The sequence below is a fragment of the Sorex araneus genome, chromosome X (assembly GCF_027595985.1).
Source record: "Sorex araneus isolate mSorAra2 chromosome X, mSorAra2.pri, whole genome shotgun sequence".
Taxonomy (NCBI): domain Eukaryota; kingdom Metazoa; phylum Chordata; class Mammalia; order Eulipotyphla; family Soricidae; genus Sorex; species Sorex araneus.
The window spans coordinates 203,034,585-203,056,603 of record NC_073313.1 but is presented as its reverse complement, the minus strand read 5'-3'; the positions used below and the strand labels follow the sequence as shown (position 1 = coordinate 203,056,603).

Sequence of the window (22,019 nt, the reverse complement as noted above, 5' to 3'; positions counted from 1 at the left end):
CATACACCTACCATGGCCTATTGCCTCCCCAGTCCAGAGGAAAAGAACATTTAAATATAATCTCTGTTTTGCTACCAGAAAACTCTTACACTTCAGATGTAGAATTGAATTTGCCCTAGACATAGGCTCTCTTCTCTGTCTCTGTCTCTGTCTCTGTATATTGTTCTCTCTCTCTTTCTCTCTTTCCTTCTCTCTCACTCTCTTTCTCCATTCCATCTCCTCTGCTCACTCTACCTTCAGGCAACCAAGGTATTGCATTAGGCCATCTCCACGGCTTTGTGGAATTAGAAAACTCAATACCCACCCCCACCCTGCATCCCCACTAATCTCTTCCCTGCCTCCATCTATCCACCCTTCTCTATTTCAAGCAAGTAACCATAAGTACTAAGGGACAAAGTGTGTAACATTCAGGAAGAGCTCCACAGTCCACTGACAAACATCATAAACCTGTGATGCTCACAATATTGGTCTTTATTCATGCTGCTGCGGTGCTGTAGCATTTACAGAGAATGTAAGGCAGTGCTTGGAACCTCGCTTGATGCCTGTACAGTTGCATCCCCGGCATCTGAAGGAAGCTCTTCCACGTATGCTGCGGGAAAGTGGCCTTTCTTTCCATTTAAAGATCCAAACCACCATCCTTCTTCTTTTTTCTTGTATATAGTTACAATGTCCCCTGTGAAAATAAACATTTGGCTAAATGGGTCTCAGATTAGAGATATCCCCCTGAGCCAGACCTGTAAGGCAGCTAGGGAGAGTTTGTTTCCAAGGATTTGCTTGGCAGCATCATTTCATGTACGTAATTTCATTTAGATGAAGCAAAATTTATCCAATGCAGTTTGTGTGCATCAGGCATAATGCAAAGACAAAGAACATTATCATGGGTGACCAGCTTGTGTCACAAAATAGTGTGATTAAAAACAGAATTGTGGGTTGAGGAAATGACTCAAATTGCTGGGCTGGATTTGATCCCTGGCACTACATGGTCCCCTGAGCACTGCTGGGAGTGGCCCATCAGCTCTACTACTGTGACCCCCAAACCAAACACAAATAAACCCCAAAAATGTGCTCAATCTTATGTCACTCTCATATTGCCTGGCTCACTTTAAGTATAATGGGAACACGATCTTCAAGCTTTTCCTTGGTGTTGGTTTCAAGTGTTGGTGGCCACCAAAATTTGGAAAGTTGGCCATTGTGTGCCAGGAATCAGACTTTTTCCCTAAGATCAAGACAGCATCTCTTAGTGGCTGGACTGTGCCAACTTCACAGTTACAAGATTCAACCTACAGCTCTGCACAAAAAGGAGCTTCCTAGTGAGCAAGTAGATAATTTTCATAAAATAGCAGTTTGAAGACAATACTTTTTAAAGTAGTAATTCAAATGAATAGGATTTCTAAGAAACACCTGGTTCTTATCTCTCTAAGGAAAAAAAATCACCAGTAAAACCACCAGTATTCTGAAATTAATAACCTAAATCTGATACCCCAAATCCTTCAGCTGAATCCCTCTTGGGGTAGTCCTTTCTCTCTGGTTGCTGCCTGCATGTCAAAGTGGAAAGATTCAGGTCCCCCAGGATCTGCAAGCTACTTTATCTTTAGCATCATTCTGAGGTAATTTTTCAGTCTTTCATTTTATTTCCCAGTAGTTTGTTCCTTAGGAGACTGATAATTCCTCTTCTATCTTTCTTGTCACAAAACACAATTTACTCTTGCAGGAAATCAATCTCAGTTTAAGATCTCCATTCATTGAGTTGTCTCAGGTCTGTAGATTAACATAATTCAGACAAATAATTCATTATGTTATTGCCAACTCCCCTAATCCTCCAATGTCTCCTTTTACTTGAAGGGACCATTTAGGAGAGAAAATATAAATGACTTTGCAACTGACAGAGCACTAAAAGCAAGATGATCAATTTACTGTGTGATTATATAATTCAAATGTAGAAGCCCAGGGTTTGAGCTGACATCTGAGGAATGTGAATTCACTTGGAAATATAAATTTCATTTATACACTTGTTTCTTTATTTGAAGGTGCCCTTTAGAATGGCATAATGAGTAATGAAGTAACTTCCATAACATGAAATTTGAAAATAAAGGCATTGCTGATTGGAGATGAATGAAAGCAGAAGGCATGCTTTCTATTTCCCTGTTTGTTTTACTTATTTCTAGCCCACAGGAAAAGTAATTGCCTAGAGAATTATGTCTGACTGGCAAACTGAAAAGGAAGAAGACTTTAACCACAGGAAATATGTGGTATCCCTGTTGTGGGCTGCAAAATTCATCTTGAGTTTCCATTAACCCTGAGGCACCATCTCTTGAAGGTTACTCCTCTCCTATGACACAACTCTTTCTCATTGCCTTTTCATTTCCAGACCTCTGCCTCAGTTTTAACATCAGAATATAGTTGCTAATTAGACACATAAAGAAAGTTGAGACTGGTGACATTTGCTTGTATAATAGTGTTGTGATCTACATGACCCATTACATAATATATTTGCATAACAAATAGAAATCTGTGACACAAATGAGGAAGTCCAAGTCCTTCAATTAGTCATAAAACACCTTACTGAGGGAGCAAATTGAGAAACTTTAAGCTCGGAGTCCTTTGCTTGGGTCACTCTTACACTAAACTATGAACAGAAGTTTTACATAACTGTGTCAATTTTCTGAAAAGAAAAAAAAATAGATTGGGAAATTTGAGAGATAGTACAAGAGGTAAGGAGCTTGCCTTACACATGGTAGAGCCAGATTTGATCCCCAGGATCCCATGTGGCTCCGTGAGCTCCGCCAAGAGTAATTCCTGAGCACAAATCCAGCAGTAAGCCTGAGTACTGCCAGGTGCGGCACTCACCACCAAAAAATAGATTGGAAATAGGGACAAATGGTAGTACAGCAGGTAGGGCGCTTGCTGTACTATCCAATCCCCAGCACGCCATATGATCTCAGGAATTCCATTCGAAGCACCACTAAGTATGACCAAACACCAAAAAACAAAAACCAAAAAAAAAAAAATAGAAAGAAAATGGATGGGACTGCATCTCTACGGGCATCCATGACTGACATTCTTCGCTGGTGTAATACTGGGGTTTACAGTGCTTTTATTTCTGATTCATGTCTTATGCCCTTATCACAACTGACTTTAAATAAAGTTCTTAACTTTTTCCATATCTCAGTCTCCTGAGCTGAATCATATGAAAATTAAAAATTGGACAGTATCCTTTCAAAAATTCTCGGTATCTCATACATGCTAAATAAATGTTATTATGATATAAACTTTATTTTTCAGTGTGCTTTGTTTTTTAAGGAGTCTGGTTTTGTCTTTCAAGATTATATATCTGAGCTGACATGTTAGTGGTTTCTGAAGTCGCTACCCTAAATCAGAGGTTTTATTCAAACTCAAAATCTCAAAGTAGGAAGGCAATTAAACTATTTGATATTGGCCCTTACCTTTTTTCAAATTCAACTCGTCATCTTGCCTGGCTTGAAATGAATATAAAGCCTTGCAAAGACCATTGCCGAGCTGCACCATGCTGGTGACTGGAAGTTGAATGAAGGGATAATTACTAACACTGTCAGTAGGCAATAGGAATATAAGGGGAAGTGCTTTGGTTATTTAATAGCACAGTGCAGCAGAACTTAAACATTGAAATATTCTTAAAAGGAAATTTGGCTTGTCTTCCATAATGTATTTTGATTCATTAACATTTGTAACTGTGTTAACCGGACTGGAGCAATATCACAGTGGGTAGGGCGTTTGCCTTGCACTTGGCCGACCCGGATTCGATTCCTCCACCCCTCTCGGAGAGCCCAATAAGCTGCCGAGAATATCCCACCCGCACGGCAGAGCCTGGCAAGCTCCCCGTGGCATATTCGATATGCCAAAAACAGTAACAAGTCTTGCAATGAAGATGTTACTGGTGCCTGCTCAAGCAAATCGATGAGCATCAAGATGACAGTGACAGTGATAACATTTGTAACTATTATGCCTGTGGACTATAATATATAATATAATCATACATTTTATAAATAAAAACATTATTATAGAGCAAATAAGTCTGTAGTAAAAAATACAGTCAGAATAAAGAAGATAACCTAAATATATAGTCACGGGTTACTCTGCACAACTGACTACATTAATATGATGGTGGTCCAATAAGCTCAGCCAGTATTTCTCCATTTTTTCCTGTGGGTGGCCTCCTTCTGACTTTGTTTCATTCCCATGTATTCCGTCCTACCAGTTGGCCTCTTAGTCTTGTGTCATGGTTCCCCATTTACATGATTTTCACCTATGGCTCCCTTGGAATATTCTGGGGGCCTACTGAGGATCATATGACCCACAGCTGAGAAAAATTGAGCCATACCATAGTCCAGGGTGTGCCATTTACATTCATGTAATTAAGTGTTATGATGCCCGCACGGCAGAGCCTGGCAAGCTACCCATGGAGTATTCGATATGCCAAAAACAGTAAAAACAAGTCTCAAAATGTAGACTTTACTGGTGCCCGCTAGAGCAAATAGATGAGCAACAGGATGACAGTGACAGTGACAGATGTTCATACAACTACATCACCTATACTGCATTCTCAGAATGTCTTTTGTATTTCTATCATTAGGCTATAGGTAGATTAGTTTCTTGAAGAAGCTTAATTAACACTGTTTAGCTAATATGTGTGGTAACCCTTCGGAAAAAATACATCAGTGTTGCCCCATCAGGTACAAATAGGGTACATTAGGAGCACAAGCTTCTTACCACCAAGCTGGGTCTTATAGAACAGTTTCTCAAATGATACATATGGGTTTTATGAAACTTTTTTTGCCAATTGCTCATCAAGCCATTGTCAGGTTAAGACAATGGTGCCTATAACTGAACAATGAAAGAACAATGATGGTGCTCCCATATGGCAAAATGAAAGGCAGTGGGAAGTGGATGAACACATGACTCGGCTGGACAGCTGAATTATTGTGGATGGCAGTCAATCGGAGTTACCTTTTCACATTATCAAACAATTTTCCCAACCCCCCACTCCTTGGACTCCCTCCCACCTTTGTATTACATTTTTACAAAAAACTAACATTTTCACAGAATCAAATCAGTCAATGGAATTTTAAATTTCTTTGAACTGATATAAGTCAACATGCCTCTCTGAAAACAAAATGTGAATGGAGCAATGTGCTTTGGATCCAGACCCAGAGCTATTCTGGGAAGAGGATTACCTGGAGAGGAAGAACATGGACGGCTTTGCCTAACAGAAGATGCTCTGCTCACGACATTCTCCAGTCTCTTCATCAGAAACGGCCTGGAGAGTTTTAAATAGCTATGCGTCTGCTGCTGCTCAAAGCGGAAAAACAAAACAAACAAAAAAAAGAGAACGTCATTTTAAACAACACTGTCACCATATGTATTCATGAAAAGTAACTGTCCTCTAGAGTTTTCTTAGGAAATTTTCTTTTTTTAATTTTTGGGGAAAGGATCTAAGTAAACTATTCAATATACTTCTAAACCTTAAATGTTTAATTTCTGAAATTTAAAATTTTTAATTAGACAATTATTAACTTACATCCTATATTTGCCATTCTGACCTGTACCTCTAGCCAAATAATAACACTCACAGAATTATTTCTGTAATTTCAACTTTAACTGTAATTTCACTTTGATGCAAGTGAAATTATCATGACTCTGTCTAATAATGGAGACCATTTTAGAGTTCTTAAATCTTTTCCAAAGACAACTGCCCCCTTATTACAAAAAGGTTAGAGCTCCCCTTCGAATACTGAATGAAAAACAACAAAAAGCCACTTATATTCAACTCTGCATTAGCTGTTAGAGTCAAACAATGGATGGTTGAGTTTTTAAAATTGTACGTGTCTCATTTACCATAGTAAATAGACGAGATGAATGACCATAAGAAAAATCTCACAATTTAGGTCTGCATAAATACTACAATTTCAATTTAAGTGAATTTAAAAAATGTTCTTTTAATTAAAGAATAATTAAAATGTTTAATTTTAAGTAACTTTATTAAATTAAAAAATTTTTTTTTGCTTTTTGGGGTCACATCTGGCAGTTTTCAGGGCTTACCCTGGGCTCTGTGCTCAGGGGACCATAATAGGGTTCTGGGGACCAAACTTTGGTCAGACACATGCAACGCAAGCTCCCTACCCACTGCACTATCTCTCCAGCCCCATAACCTTAAGTAATTTTATTTAACTTAAAATTTCTTAAAATTGTAATAAATTTTAATTACTAAGTATATTTAATAACATTTCAATTAATAGGAAGTTTGTTATATTAAAATAATAAAGTTAAGGTGTGAGAAGGAATTCACAATGTTTTTAATGCCTCATAAATACAAAAACAGTAATTGTGCTTTGCTCAAAGATATAGAAATAAATTTATCTTAACATTCTCTAATTTGGGGCCTAGGATATAGGCACACATAATTCATAATAGCTTTTTACCCTGATGCTCTTTTCAGCACTCTACCCAACAAGTCCTGTAGAAAAATTACCACCAGTCTCTTAAAGTTTTACCTTTTCTTTCCACTTGAAGATGTGGGTACTACAGGAATGAGTCGGTTTGGGTGTATGCTCTAGTTCAGCTAACACCGAGGACAGTTTATAGGAGTTTGCTTGCAAAAGGTCGAGTTTCAGATTAGTCTGTGGAGACATCACTTGACCATATGAGTGACTTGTAGAAAATAAGACACAACAGGGCTGATAAAGGGGAATCAGGACAACATTCAAAATGATATGCAGTTTAGAAAAGTTCATTCAACTCACAGGCACATATCCATAGAGAAGAAAAATGAACGCATTTAAGCAGACCAGAGCAAAAGCTTAACTGTTGAGAGTGTCCTAGCCTGTCTGCTTGTGTGCAGGAAACCTTGATGGATATATTTGTCATTATTTTGTGGCAGTCAACAACCTTCCCCTGTTTTTTCTTTTTTCTTTTTTGCTGAGGAATGAGAAAGGTTTGTTTTGATTGTGGAAGTTGTATTCTCAGCGAGCCATGAAGAGAGTCAATGAGCCATAGTGCCCTATATCACGTGAATTGAATTAGCATCACTAGAATCAAACTAAAATGATTGAAGGTAGACTCTGTTGTTGTTGTTGTTGGCATTGTTACTACTTTTTCTGGAAAAGTGGGGTTTTCTATTAGAAAGTTTGTGGTAACACTTCTAGAAACTGGAAACAGTACTCTATCCAGGTATTTGAAAATAGAAACAAGGAATCAGGCCTAAAATGTGTTCCCAGTTTCTAATCTCGACTGGATCTTGAACTACACACAAAATTGATTTTCAGACTATTGGGACAAGGTAACTCAAGTAATATTATCCAAACATGAGAAAGGCCTACTTACTCAATTTCTTCTCACCATTACCTCTTCCTTACTTACTAACTCCATTATCTACTCCAGAGGTCACAGTCCTGCAACCAACATCTCCAACAGATGGATTAAGGCTCTTGTACTCAAACCAACACACTGTATGAGGCTTATCTAAGATGAAATCAGAAGTGCCCTCATACCTTGACTATTAGACCTCAGCTGCATATGAGAACATCATAGAATAAGCCATTCCCTACTCATGTGGCATCCTGTCCACTATCTGAGTACAATTTCATTTCAAAAACTTGCAATTTCTGAAGCTGTTTTTCAAAGATCATGCCTGGTTTACCAACATTAGATGTTACAAAGAATTTCCTCCTTCAAGAAATCTTCCTTGGTAAACACAAAAATCTGCCAGTCATATGAGCATCTCCTCACCCTGTTGCAATATGACTAAGGGGTATACATGGGCATTTGGCACTCATTATTTGAGGATTCACATTTTCTCCTTCTTCAGATCACAAATATGAGTCTAGAAATCAAATCATTTCCCAGGCTGCATCCCAACTCTGTGAACTCAACCAGTTGTTTATTTTGTATGTGTGTTATGCCACAGAATTCATTTCTTAGTGAAGTCTTGGCTGAAAAAAAAAAGACACACTCTACATGACTGTATCCATCTACTTTCACTAAAGAACCTTTGAAAGGACCAGTTTGACAGAATTATTAGGTAGCTAAGTTCCCAAGAAAATTAAAAACATACAAAGTCAAGAAATCTAGCTGTTTCCTGTAACAGTGTCATGTAAAAAAAATAATCTCTTCCTGAGTTTTTGTCAGATTCATTCCAGTCAACTTTCTCTCACTCTAATCACAGCAGAAAAACTTTATCTAGGACACCCAGGTAATGGGTATCAGCTCTTTTCTATTTTCATATCAATTTAATCAAACTTGCTAACTTCCTTTTTAATGTGGATTCCTCCAAAGTAAGTAACTAACTTGTCCATTAATTCTTCCCAAAGCCAGATTAGGGGGTGTGTGGGGAGGGGGAGGACATCAGGGGAGGGGGACAGTGTTGTTGGAATCCAGTCTCTTGACAAAATGGCCTAGAGGTGCCTCTCCCTGCTTCCCCTGCTTCTCTCCTTAAAACAATGTCAGCTCTCAAGTTGCTCCATTTCCCTGGAAACTGTTCCTGCCTCTCCCCCAAACTCCCTCTTCTTTCCAGGTAAGCATCACTTTCCTTTCTCTAACTCACAGAAGAACCTAATGAGAACTGAGAGATGAACAGAAAACAGCATTTTAGTAACCACCAGAGTTTAGTTCTCCTCTGCATTATTTGCTCAATAATATTTCAACCTCACAAAAGTTGTTTGACTAGGGCTGGAGTGATAGCACAACAGGTAGGGTGTTTGCCTTGCACGTGGCCGACCCAGGTTTGATTCCCAGCACCCCATATGGTCCCGAGAGCACCGCCAGGAGTAATTCCTGAGTGCACGAGCCAGGAATAACCCCTCAGCATAGATAGGCAGGTGTGACACACACACAAAAAAGTTTGAGTTGTATTGTATCTACATTTTTCAGATGAGAAATTTATGCTGGCCCAGGTCTGTGGTAAATGGAGGATTTGGGTTCCAAATGCAGGCCTTTCAGATAGTAGACCCTGGCGGGGAATGGGACTTAGCTGTAGAGCACTTAATTTCCATGTGGGAGACCATGGGGCGGATCCCCAACACTGGAGTTAAAAAAAATAGTAGACCCTAAATTTTTGTTCACATTTTCTAAATGGGTCAAAGTACATATGGTTTCCAGATCCTGAAGGAATCACTCTATTTTAGATAGCTACACTTGAGGTTCAGTTCTTTTCCAAGGACCTCCAAGAACTTGGGTTTTTCCAGATCTCTCAGTCTTCCTATCAAGCAGCTGACCTACAGGATCTCTGACTAAATTGTTCTATGTCAGGAGAAGGGAAAAGCAAACAGAGGTCAAATGGGCCAGAAAACAAACATTCTAAAAATAACTCATCATTAAATGGAGGAAGCTTAACACAGCAAATATTTACCTCATCCATTAAGGCTGCAGTGATTTTCTGGCTCTCTGCATCTGAGAAGGAAGAACTACTGGAGTAGGCTTTTAGCATTCGTTCCAGGCCTGCAAATGAAACCATGCTGCTGGTCACCATTCATTCTATCCCCAGTGTGCCCAACTTTGAAGAGATTATACTCAGAAAACTAAGCCTAGAAAGATTTCTTAAACAGCTGTAGCTGTATTTGTATGGAATTGCAATTCAACTTAACCTTCTTTCTTTTTTTTAATTAATTTTTTTAATTGAATCACAGTTACAGCACTTTCAGGATCAGGTTTCAGTCATACAGTGTTCCAACACCCATCTTTACACCAGTGTACATTTCCCACCACCAATATCCCTCATATTCCTCCTGCCACCTCTCTCTCTTTCTCTCTCTCTCTCTCTCTCTCTCTTCCTCTCTCTCTCCCTCTCTTTCTCTCTCTCTCCCTCCCACCATTCGGGAATTATGGTTTGCAATACAGTACTCAGAGGTCATCAGGTTTGGTCCTTTACCCACTTTCAGCACACATTTCCTACCTAGAGTGATGCCTTACCAACAATCATTGTTACAATGCAACTTAACCTTCTTTCAATGAAAACTGTTGGTACACAAACTGATATATGCATAAAGATTTCTGTTTTTCAAGATAGGATGTTTGAATCATTTTTTTATCTTCCCCATGGTGGATTCATAATGTCAGGTTCCCCATCAGGATATTTACAGTTATTAGAGTATTCACAGTTACTAAGAACTGTAAATATTAGGATATTTTTTGTTTGTTTTTAGACCACCCCCCAGTGATGCTCAGGGGTTACTTCAAGCTCTGCATTCAAGAAACACTCCTGACAGTGCTCAGGGGACCAAATAGGATACCAGGGATCAAACCCCAGGATTGCTGTGTGTAAATCAAATGCCTAACTTGCTGTACTATCTCACAGGCCCCATGGTATTTACAGTTCTATTATGTTCTCTTGAATTTTCCATCAAGTATTACATTGCAATAAATCATCTGATTCACACAAATTAAGCTCTACCTATCAGAATTGCCTTATAGAGTCATTTATATTAACTATACTGCTTTAGAGCTGCCTACTTACAGTAACTTAAATTCATTATTTAGAAAAGTTAGATTTAAAAGAAACATACAAGGAACCAAAGCCATAGTACAGGGTAAAGCAATTGCCTTGCACATAGCCAACCTGGGTTTGATTCCCAGCACCATATATGGTCCCCAAGTATTACCAGGAGTGTCCCCTAAGTGAAAAATCAGGAGGGTCCCTGAGCACCACTGACCATGCACTCCTCACCCCCTCAAAAAAAAAAAAAGAAGCAAGAGAGCCAGAAGGCCTGTGCATAGGAGGTTTACCATGCATATTTAAAACCAAACTGTCACTTATTCCTGTAAATTTCTTGTACCATAAAAAAAGCTATATTTCTGGTAAAGATGGTACCCTTACACAAGTTTCACAAAGAGACCAAAATGTCATTTTTAAATGCTTGTTTTCATCTTCTATTGTACTTTTCTTTATTCTGACAATTGGGTTCAACAATGATCCTTTAAATGAGACAAGCCCTGCCCCCGTCAGTAAAAGCAAATCACTCTGACTTCTTTCCCTAACAGGGCCATTCATAGAGACAATCACACACCTTCCTGGTCTCGTGAGACTTTCTCAATGTCTCTTTGCAGTCTCAGCAGTTTTGATTTTATGGAAGATTGTTGTCGCTCCGTAGTCATGGTATTTTTAAGATCTTCTTCCTTCAGGAAAAATATCAGGATGTTGACAATTTAAGGGTTGCTACAGCAAATTGTGTCAAAACTTTCACTAACTTTAACTTAATGGATAGTAACATGTTTTTAAAAAGACAAATAACCTTTGCTTAGTACAAATGTCAAATCTGTGCCAGACCTTCTTAAGAAAATACTTCCTTAACAAATGAGAATGAAGACACAAGTTACCAGAACCTATGGGATGCAGCTAACACTGTGCTAAGGGGGAAATTTATAGCTCTGCAAGCATTCTTCAGGAAGGAAGAAAGGGCCCACATAGATAACTTGACTTCACAGCTCAAGATATTAGAAAAGGACCAACAAAAGGAGCCCCAACTAGGCAGAAGGAAAGAAATAACAAAACTTGGAGCAGAAATTAATGACATGGAAACCCAAAAAAACAATCCGAAAGATCAATGAAACCAAGAGCTGGTTCTTTGATAAAATAAACAAGATTGATAAACCACCAGAAAGGCTCACAAATAAAGAGAGAACCCTAATAAACTGAATCAGAAAAGGGGGGCATAACAACAGAAACCAAAGAAATTCAAAAGATCATCAGAGACTACTTTGAAATTCTGTATGCTGGATTCCTATAATCTCCCAAAGTTTAAACAAGAAGATCTGGAATACCTGAATAGACCTATTAATATCAAAGAAATTGAAACTGTAATCAAAAGTCTTCAGGAAAACAAAAGCCCAAGTCCAAATGGATTCACTAGCGAATTCTTCCAAACATGTAAAGAGGACCTTTTGCCAGTTCTTCTCAAGCTTTTGCAGGAAATTGAAGAAACAGAAACTCTCCGAAACAGTTTCTATGAGGCATATATCTCCCTAATACCAAAAGCAAACAAAGACACCACAAAAAAATAAAACTATAGGCCAATATCCCTGATGAACACGGATGCAAGGATCCTCAACAAAATATTAGCAAATAGGGTCGAACAACTCATCAAAAAGATCATAAAACCACGATCAAGTGGGATTAATTCTGGGATGCAAGGGTTGTTTAACATTCGAAAACCAATCAATATAATACATCCTATCAACAAAAGAAAAGGTAAAAACCATATAATCATATCAATAGATGCAGAGAAAGCATTTGACAAGATCCAGCACCTGTTTATGGTGAAAATTCTCACCAAAATAGGTATAGAAAGGACTTTCTTCAATATAGTCAAAGCCATCTACCACAAGTCTATGGAAAGTATCATCCTCAGTGGGGAAAAACTAAGAGCCTTCCCTCTAAGATCAGGGACAAGACAAGGATGCCCAGTCTCACAACTTCTGTTCAATATAGTACTGGAAGTACTTGCAATAGCGGTTAGGCAAGAAAAAGATATTAAGGACATTCAGGTAGGAAAGGAAGAAATTGAGCCCTCACTATTCGCAGATGATATGATACTATATTTAGAGAACCCTAAAACCTCTACCAAGAAATTCCTAGAAACATTAGATTTGTATAGTAAAGTTGCAGGCTATAAAATCAATACCCAAAAGTCTTTGGCTTTCCTATATACAAATAATAAGAGAAAAATAAAGTTACATGAAAAAAGCAATCCCCTTCACAATTATGCCTCAGAAAATCAAGCTTAAGTAAGGAGGTAAAGAAACTGTACAAAGAAAACTATAAAACACTACTTCAAGAAATAAAAAAGACACAAGGAAATGTAAAGATATCCCCAGCTCATGGATTGGTAGAATTAACATCGTCAAAATGGCAATACTCCCCAAAGCATTCTACAAATTCAATGCAATTCCAATAAGGATACACATGACATTCTTCAAAAAAATGGAGCAAACACTCCTGAAAATCATATGGAACAATAAGCCCCCACGAATTGCTAAAGCAATTCTTGGGAAAAAGAAGATGGAAGACATCACCTTCCCCAACCTCAAACTCTACTACAAAGTGGTAATATATAAAAAAGCATGGTACTGGAACAAAGGCAGAGCCACAGACCAATGGAACAAGGTTGAATATCCTGACACACATCCTCAAATATATGATCATCTAATCTTTGATTAGGGAGCAAGAAATGTGAAGTGGATTAAGGAAAACCTCTGTAACAAATGGTGCTGGCAAAACTGGACAGCCATATGCAAAAAAAATGGGCTCAGACCTCTACCTAACATCATGCACAAAAGTCAGGTCAGAGTGGATTAAAGACCTCAACATCAGACCAGAATCCATCAGGTACATTGAAGACAAGGTTGGCAAAACCCTCCATGAAGTTGAAGCTAAAGATATCTTTAAAGGCGACATACCATTGGCCCAGCAAGTGGAAACAGAGATAAACAAATGGGACTACCTTAAACTGAGAAGTTTCTACACCTCAAAAGATACAGTGACCAGAATACAAAGGCAGTCTACAGAATGGGAAAGGATATTCACCCAATACCCATCTGATAAGGGATTGATATCAAGAATTTACAAGGCACTGCTGAACTCCACAAAAAGAAATCATCCAACCCCATCAGAAAATGGGGCGATGAAATGAACAGAAACTTTCTTAAAGAAGAAATCTGAATCACCAAAAGACACATGAAAAAATGCTCCTCATCACCAATCATCAGGGAGATGCAGATCAAAACAACAATGAGATACCATCTCACACCATAGAGACTGGCCCACATCCAAAAGAACAAAAGCAACCAGTGTTGGCGAGGATGTGGGGAGAAAGGGACTCTACTTCACTGGTGGTGAGAATGCCAACTGGTTCAGCCCTTTTGGAAAACAATATGGACGCTTCTCAAAAAATTAGGAATTGAGCTCCCATTTGACCCAGCAATACCACTCCTGAGAATATTCTGGAGATGCAAAAAAGTATAGTAGAAATGACATCTGCACTTATGTGTTCATTGAAGCACTGTTTACAATAGCCAGAATCTGGAAAAAACCCGAGTGTCCGAGAACAGATGACTGGTTAAAGAAACTTTAGTACATCTACACAATGGAATACTAGGCAGCTGTTAGAAAAGATGAAGTCATGAAATTTGCATATAGGTGGATCAACATGGAAAGTATGTCAAGTGGAATGAGTCAGAAAGAGAGGGATAGACATAGAAAGATTGCACTCATTTGTGAAATATAAAATCACAGAATGGGAGACTAACACCCAAGAACAATGAAACAAGCATTAGGAAGATTACTCCACAGCTTAGAAGCCGGCCTCACATGCTGGGGGAAAAGGCAGCTCAGATAGAGAAGGGACCACCAAATAAAGGGTGCCAAGAGGGCCTGTTCAGGATGGGAGATGCGTGCTCAAAGACTAGAGACTGAACATGATGGCCATTTAATACCTCTACTGCAAACCACAACATCCAAAAGGAGAGAGAGAGAGCAAAAGGGAATGCCCTGCCACAGAGGCGGGGTGGGTGGAGGGGACAAGTTGGGGATGGTGGGAGGGATACTGGGATCATTGGTGGTAGAAAATGGGCACTGGCGGAGGGATGGGTACTCAACCATTGAATGACTGAAACACAAACATGAAAGTTTGTCAGTCTGTAACTGTACCTCACGGTGATTCACTAATAAAAAATTTTAAAAAAAGAAAACACTTCCTTGTTCACAACTTGTTAAGTTTGTAGTTGGACACTCTCTTTAATAAAACAATTTTCTCTTTGAGGGCTGGAAATTACAATTTTTATCTTGTTCTTTCTTGACAAATCTATGTGTTAAATGCTGACGAAACTTGAACAGCACACAGAACAATATGTGCCTCAAAGCTGAACCACCTCAGGAGAGGTTGGTTAGGTTCTGAGTTGTTAGGTTCTGAATTAGATGACTGGAACACATGAATTAAAATATGTACATATAATCTTCCAAGAATGGGTTTGTCATTTAGGTAAGCCCTGAGCATACATAGTATCAAGGTCAAGTTTCTTTCATCTTTGTGTGGTGCAGGCAACAATGCCTCACTTAACAAGAACAGGGTAGAACAAAAGCTTCAAGGAGAAAAGAATATGTAACCAGGAATTTTTTGCCAAGAGGAAGGAAGGCAAAGATTATGCCAGGCTGAAAAAAGAGTACAAGTCAAGGACAAAGGCAGGATATTGTGAGGTATAGTAGGAAAAATAAACAGAGCAGATACTGAAACAAACATCGTGGAAGAAAAAGTTGTCTGAGTCGTTTGTGTCAGATTATTGAAGTAAACATTTTTCAGGTAGGCTCTGAGAATGTTGAGATGTTTTTGGGTGCTGGACCCCAACATAAAATCAAACAAAACTGAAGATAAACAACTGGGACTATTAAATTGAAATACTTTTGTCTGGCAAAAGGAAAAATAAACAGAGGGCCACACAAAACCCAAGAAACAGTTGACCATATTGGACCACCATGCTGCTTGGAGGATGAGAAAGGGGGAAGCTGGTTCAGAGGCGTCGCTGAGTCAGATCTGCCTTTCCTCTCCCCTGACCTCCTGATTGCTGATCCAAAGACAAGAACTTGTGCTGGTTACACTACTATCCCTCCCTAAGGGAGGACACAATCACTGTACTGATTCTATATGTAGAGAGGAATGTGCCCCATAATCTGGAAAATTAAAGTCTGAATAAAATCATCAGAGGGTTTAGGAAGAATCATCAAAAATCCATTTTGCATATTTTCTAATAAGCTCTTAGAAGATGATTATTGAGAATAACAAAGTGGGAGCATTAGACAAAGTCTTTGAGGCATGCCCCCACCCCAATAAAATAATATACCCACAGATACAATGAAACAAGATGAGTGGACTCTGACCAGGGACACTGATATTGATCTGCTTTTAAACAAAAGCAGATAGTTACTCTGTCCAAAGACCCTCAAAATAAACTTCCATAAATTTCAAATTTTTCAAAGGCAAGGAGTATGAAGCATGTAAGCAGCAATCCCCACCTTCATGACTCATGCCTTGGTGTAATCCTTTCTCCTAGAGTATGGTTTGTACTTATTGACTTACTGTACTTATAATGACCAAGATATTGTTAAGATATATTTTTGGGATAAGTTTCTAAAAATTGATGAGTAAAGAGAGGCTGCTAAAATCTCAGGGCTAGGATGAATGGAGATGTTCCTGGGCCCACTCAAGCAAATCGATGCTCAACAGGATGACAGTGATACAGTGATACAGTGTCTTGGACATACCAGCTCCTACTCTCAGAAGTAAGATCACCACTTTTGGGAGAAGCAGACTGACATGCTGCGAGTTGCCCATGGAGAAAGCCACACAAAATAAGGAACACAGCTCTCTCCAGTCAACAGTAGGACTGGAGGCTGCCACCAGCTGAGTGAAGAAGCTGAGAAGTCAGTCATCATCCTGCAGAGCCTTGAGCTGGCTGCTGACACATTGATTGCAACTCTGCATGACAGTCAAAGGCATGCCTGGATTCAGACCCACAGAAGCTGTCAGATAACAAATGTTATTTTGATTATTTTGATAGCCCTTACATTTGGGGTCTGTGCTATGCAGCAACAGACCACCAATTTTACATACAGTGATAATATGTAGATCACAGAACACATCTGTCTAGCATTGCTTTTATATGAATAACAAAGTTTTAGTCTAAAACTGTGTTTGGCTTTCTTCCATTCTAGAAAATATTAAAAATATGTTTCCATTTTTCAGTTTGTAAATTGCACACTTAAAAAATTTATATGGACTGTGAAAAAAATCATTATGTCAATTCATAAAACAAGATGTTCCCTTTACGGTTGTTTTCCATTTTTGTTTTCAACATGAATTCTTTAGAACATGACAAAAGATTTCCACTAATGGAAATTCTTCCCATTCCATACTTACAAAGTAATCGGTTAGCAGGAACACTGATTTATTTTCTATAGATGAAACTGCATTTTCTTCTTCCATTAGCGCCTGGATATCTTTTTCGACATCTATCTTGCTGATGGCACAGTGAATCTGTGCGTGGCACTGCAATGACAAGGGAAGCAGAACAAGGTTGCTGAAGACATGTTTCCTGCCATTTGGTACCATGCTTGACAGAAAGGGAGATATGCTTCCTACTCACTGTGGTCAGAGTTTGGCCAAAAACTGAAACATGTTGGGTGTACTGGTGTAAGTTATTACATAAAAGTTGAATTCTTTCCTTTTCCAGCTCCAGGATACTCTAAAGAGGATGAAAATAAAATCAGTCAGTTACTATGCAAAACTGAAACTTCCCCATTAAGCAATGACATGCCAGAAGGAAGCCAGAGCAAACTGTGTGTGCCTCTTGATGCCATTGTGTCCAAACTATGGTGGGGGCAAGAATTGCAGGACAGAATGTGACTTAGTGTGTATCTTATTTATCCCCCTTTTGAATTAATTCAGCTTACACACTTCCCCCAAGATTTTCTACTTTCCTTCTTTCTTTTTCTTTCTTTTTTTTTTTTTTTAACTTTTGGGCCACATCCAGCTCTGGAGCCACTGCAGCGCTGTGCTAGGATGACCATCCAGTAGCAGGGATTGAGCTTTGGTCTCTTGCAAGTAAAGATGATTTTCCTGGGCTCAGTTCCTTGAGCTATTTCTCCAGCCCCTCCCCAGATATTTTTGGCTCAAAAGGCACAGAGGCAGATGCTAAGGGTTACCCAACATTCTACAAGAGGGTAGAAGGGAGTATTTGAAAAGCATCCATGAGAAATAGAGAGGGTAGTATATAAAATTCCTCTCTTGGGCAGTCACTCAGACTCTAAATATTTTTGGAAATATTATCAATGTGTGTGGACTGAAGCAATAGGACAGCTCGTAGGGTGTTTACCTTGCACGTGGCCAGCCCGAGTTTGATTCCTCCGTCCCTCTCAGAGAGCCCGGCAAGCTACCGAGTATCCCACCCACACGGCAGAGCCTGGCAAGCTACCCGATATGCCACAAACAGTAACAAAAAGTCTCACAACGGAGACATTACTGGTGCCCGCTCGAGCAAATCGATGAACAATGGGACGACAGTGCTACAGTGCTACAGTGCTATTAATGTCTGAAAGTCATTCTGCTGGTCTAAGTAGGGGCAAAGAGATGAGACATAATATTTTACTTAAGGAAACTAACAAGAACAGAACTCCAAAGTCTGATCATTCATGATCCTGATATAAAATTAAACTTGGGCTCAGAGACCACAGTTTGAAGATGGGAACAGAGCCTCCCCATGTTGTGTGGGATGCTAAAAATCCCTCTCTACTACAGTTTTATAACTTTTAGACACAGAAAAAAATTAGAAATTGAGAGAGCTGGTAGAAAACAACCAGGTTAATCACTAACATTTTAGGAAAAGGCTTATAATGTGTGCAATCCCCAGCACTATATATGATACCCCAAACTGCACTAGGAGTGATCCCTGAGCACGGAGCTAGGAGTAAGCCCTGAGCATAGCCAGATGTGCACAAGCCCCCAATAACCTATCAAACACATTGTTTATTCAAAAGGTAGAAAGCATATATATGCCTCATAACAAATGTGTACAGTACATTCTGCTCAGTAGCTTGGACACTTAATCTTCAAAAAGGTAGAGTACTTAAATTATAGGAAAGGAAATTTGGGAAGCAGTTGTTCGAGTTTAGCAAAGAATAAGATAAACAAGCAAAAAATAAGAGAGGAAAAAGCTAGGTTTACCTGGCCTGTGTTCAGGGATATTCCTAAATCTGCACTCAGGAGTAACCTTGGGTAGTGCTCAGGGCACCACATGTAGTGTTTGGAGATTTAAGTCATAGTTGATCTCATTCTAGGCAAGAACCTTGTCTCCTTTACAATCTCTCCAGCTCTGAGAAGCGAGGTTTTAGGGACTCAACAGATATGTAGTGGGCAGCTGTTTCCTTACTTAGACAAGTGCTGGCAAGACAAGAGTAACCATGTCCCTTGGTGTAGATGATAATGTTTAATAAATTTTAATTACATTTTAGGAAAATCATTAAGATCATCTATCTTTGCTTGTGAAAAGAAGCTAATACAAATTCTATTGTGTAAAGGGGAAATCCTTATCTCATTTAATGAATTCTTTCTGCTAGCTTGTTATTTTTATTTTGTGAAATAGGTGGCAGATAAGGGAGATACTTGGTGGACTTCACATTGCCCTCGTGTGCTTTTTCACATCTGTGTTTAAAAGCCAAGTGTGGATAGACAGAAAAAAAGTATATGTCGAGTCTCCCTGGGGCTTGGACATCATGATAATTCACATTTTTATTGATTATATTTAGGTCATGATCTCTGAACATCTTGTTTATACTACAGGAACATAGGGGAATTTTGTTTTCATCCAAATTGCTATATAATTGGCTGGAGCGATAGCACAGCAGGTAGGGCATTTGCCTTGTACGTGACCCAACCAGGTTCGATTTCTACGCCCCTCTTGGAGAGCCCGACAAGCTACCAAAAGTATCTCACCCACACAGTAGAGCCTGGCAAGCTCCCTGTGGCGTATTCGATATGCCAAAAACAGTAAAAACAAGTCTCACAATGGAGACCTTACTGGTGCCCACTCGAGCAAATCACTGAGCAACGGGATGACAGTGATACAGTGATACAGTGCTTTATAATACTAATCCAATATTTATCAGTTTGCTAAAAGCAGAAACTCAATTTGATAACACTGGCCATTAAAATGTCATCCTTGTCTTCAAAAGTCATCTAAAGATTTGAATTCACTGAGTTCCAAAAGTCTGGAGACTCAGGACTCAGGAATTTGAATTAAAAGCAGCATCATGGATACTATGAACAATTTTATTGAGACCATAAAAAGCCACCAAAAAATAAATTGAAAAATCATTATAACTCTTCCACCCACAGATATTGGAACAGCTAAGATTTTGATATACATTTCAGTCTAAGTATGTATGTTTGTATGATTTTATCTTTCTAGTATTTAATTAAATTATTCAAAATATGTCATGTTTTTTAACTAACACTGCATATAAGCAGTTTCATATGTGGTTAGTCCCCCAAAACTATAGTTAATAGTTTGAGACAAGGAAGCAGCCAGTGTAATAGATAAAATGTGTGTGTGTGTGTGTGTGTGTGTGTGTGTGTGTGTGTGTGTGTGTGTTTGATATATACAATTAACCTGTTGGGGAAGGAATCAGAAAACTACTTCTCACGGAAAAATATTCCCTTGAGTAGGCACTGTAAAACTTAACAATGACAGCATTTGTTTTAAACCAACATCTATGTGCTTATTGAAAGACCGTAACTATAGTATCTTGTTGTTTAACCCAGACTTTTTCAACTTTTTTTCTGACTGTGGTCCCCTTCCAACCATGTTTCCTTCCTATGGGCTCCCCGTTCTACTGATTGTCTCTAGTAATATGCTCTGAGGCTTCATTTATGCAATTTTTACCTGTGCCCCTCTTGGAATATTCTTCAGGCTCACAGGAGGTCATATATCTCCCAGCTGAGAAACACAGCAACCTGTCAACATTGATTATCTCTCCATTCCATCTTTGGTCGGTTCCCATTTTTTATCAAGTTTCTCTTTTAAGTCCCCGTATTTCATTGTGTAGAATGTACTGATTCATTTAGTCATCTCCTTAAAGTTGGTCATTTGAAATATTCCCTCTCTTTTACTCCTAATGTGTCTTGAAAAGAAATTCATGTTTTGTTTTTCAGCTACATGTTCAAAGTGAATTAAAAAAAATTTTTAAAACTCATTTGAGAAATTGTCTGGGAAAGAACTGAACTCTTATGTCTTATTTTCAAGGAGTTACCATTTTCCCTTTGCATCTACAGTGGTAGTAGGAGTCACTACCCTATTTGAGAGAGCATAGAAAATATTAATCAAATTATTTTCTAAAATAATTCCTGAGGGCTAGAGTACAAGGGTTAGGTTATTTGTCTTTCATGTGGCTGACTCTACTTTGATTCCTGGCACCACATATGGTTCCCAGCACTGCACCTATGATTCCCTGTATAAAAATAAAAAGAAAAGGCGCGGGAGAGGGAAGGGACGCCTCACCGCACCGAGCCAGGCACAGGGCCTAGGGCAGCAGCTGTTTCTCCCACCACCGGAGTTCGGTAGCCTCTGGCCGCTTCCCCCACCCCGGGGAGGTTGATGGCGATGATGTGGCAGGCGAAGGAAGGAACGGAGCCATGATGGTTGGTCTCACTTGCAGTTTATTCCAATCTTCCCTCTATACACTCTCCCACTCTATACACTTTCTGCCCCCCTCACCTTCTCTCCGAACCCTTTTTATTGATCATGGCCCTTCCAAAGGGTGCAATACATTGACGTCACCAAAGGCACCAAAAGATCTTACAGGAAGAACATTGAGGCAACATAATTCTCTTGTATCTGCAGGCCATTAATCTAGGCCCCCGGAAAGAAGATACAAAACCAAAGCCGAAGCCTTCATTGGGCTGAAAGCACTCAGATTTACATCCCAAAGACCAGGCTGGGCTGCAGCAAGAAATCTACAATGTCAAGTCAAGCCTGGCTAGCACCTAAGATCTGCGGGTCAAAGATCAGCTAGGTTTCTGTGACAAAAGGTTTCTGTGACAAAACTCCAGAAGGCAGCTGGAAAAGGGGAAATATTCCAACAATTCCCCACCAAAATTATATTTATGTATATAAAAGTATTATAATTCCTAAAATGGGTATTCTGTAGCAAACAGTTGATTCTTGGTACTTCTTGGTAATGTGGTAGTATTAGTTTTCAATATACATTATTTCTATCAACTGAATTGTTTATTCTTGGAAGAAAGGAATTGTACCTTGAACATGGTATGTCCAACATGATATGATTGTGAAGTAGTAAATCTTACTTTAACATGTGGTTTGTGGAGTTACTTAATGGCCACATGTGATTTTGTCATCTTAATCAGAGTATCTAGTAAACATTCTTGAGCATATTTGAATGGAAACTAAGAACACATGCAATGACACTTAAGTTTTTATATTTCATTTTC

The 22,019-nt window shown here is 39.0% G+C and overlaps 1 protein-coding gene across 1 annotated transcript in view; it reads right to left on the bottom strand.

The window, feature by feature from the left end:
- Positions 1 to 339: 339 nt before the first annotated feature.
- NOSTRIN (nitric oxide synthase trafficking) overlaps positions 340 to 22,019 on the bottom strand; it is a 69,526-nt gene continuing 47,846 nt past the window's right edge. The window contains exons 9-16 of the mRNA XM_004601347.2: positions 17,161 to 17,259; positions 16,935 to 17,063; positions 11,034 to 11,142; positions 9,380 to 9,468; positions 6,528 to 6,653; positions 5,211 to 5,325; positions 3,444 to 3,533; positions 340 to 673 (exon numbers count right to left, since the gene is read on the bottom strand). Of these exons, the coding sequence (XP_004601404.2) occupies positions 501 to 673; positions 3,444 to 3,533; positions 5,211 to 5,325; positions 6,528 to 6,653; positions 9,380 to 9,468; positions 11,034 to 11,142; positions 16,935 to 17,063; positions 17,161 to 17,259 (930 nt within the window). The 3' untranslated portion in view covers positions 340 to 500. The remainder of the gene's footprint in view (positions 674 to 3,443; positions 3,534 to 5,210; positions 5,326 to 6,527; positions 6,654 to 9,379; positions 9,469 to 11,033; positions 11,143 to 16,934; positions 17,064 to 17,160; positions 17,260 to 22,019) is intronic.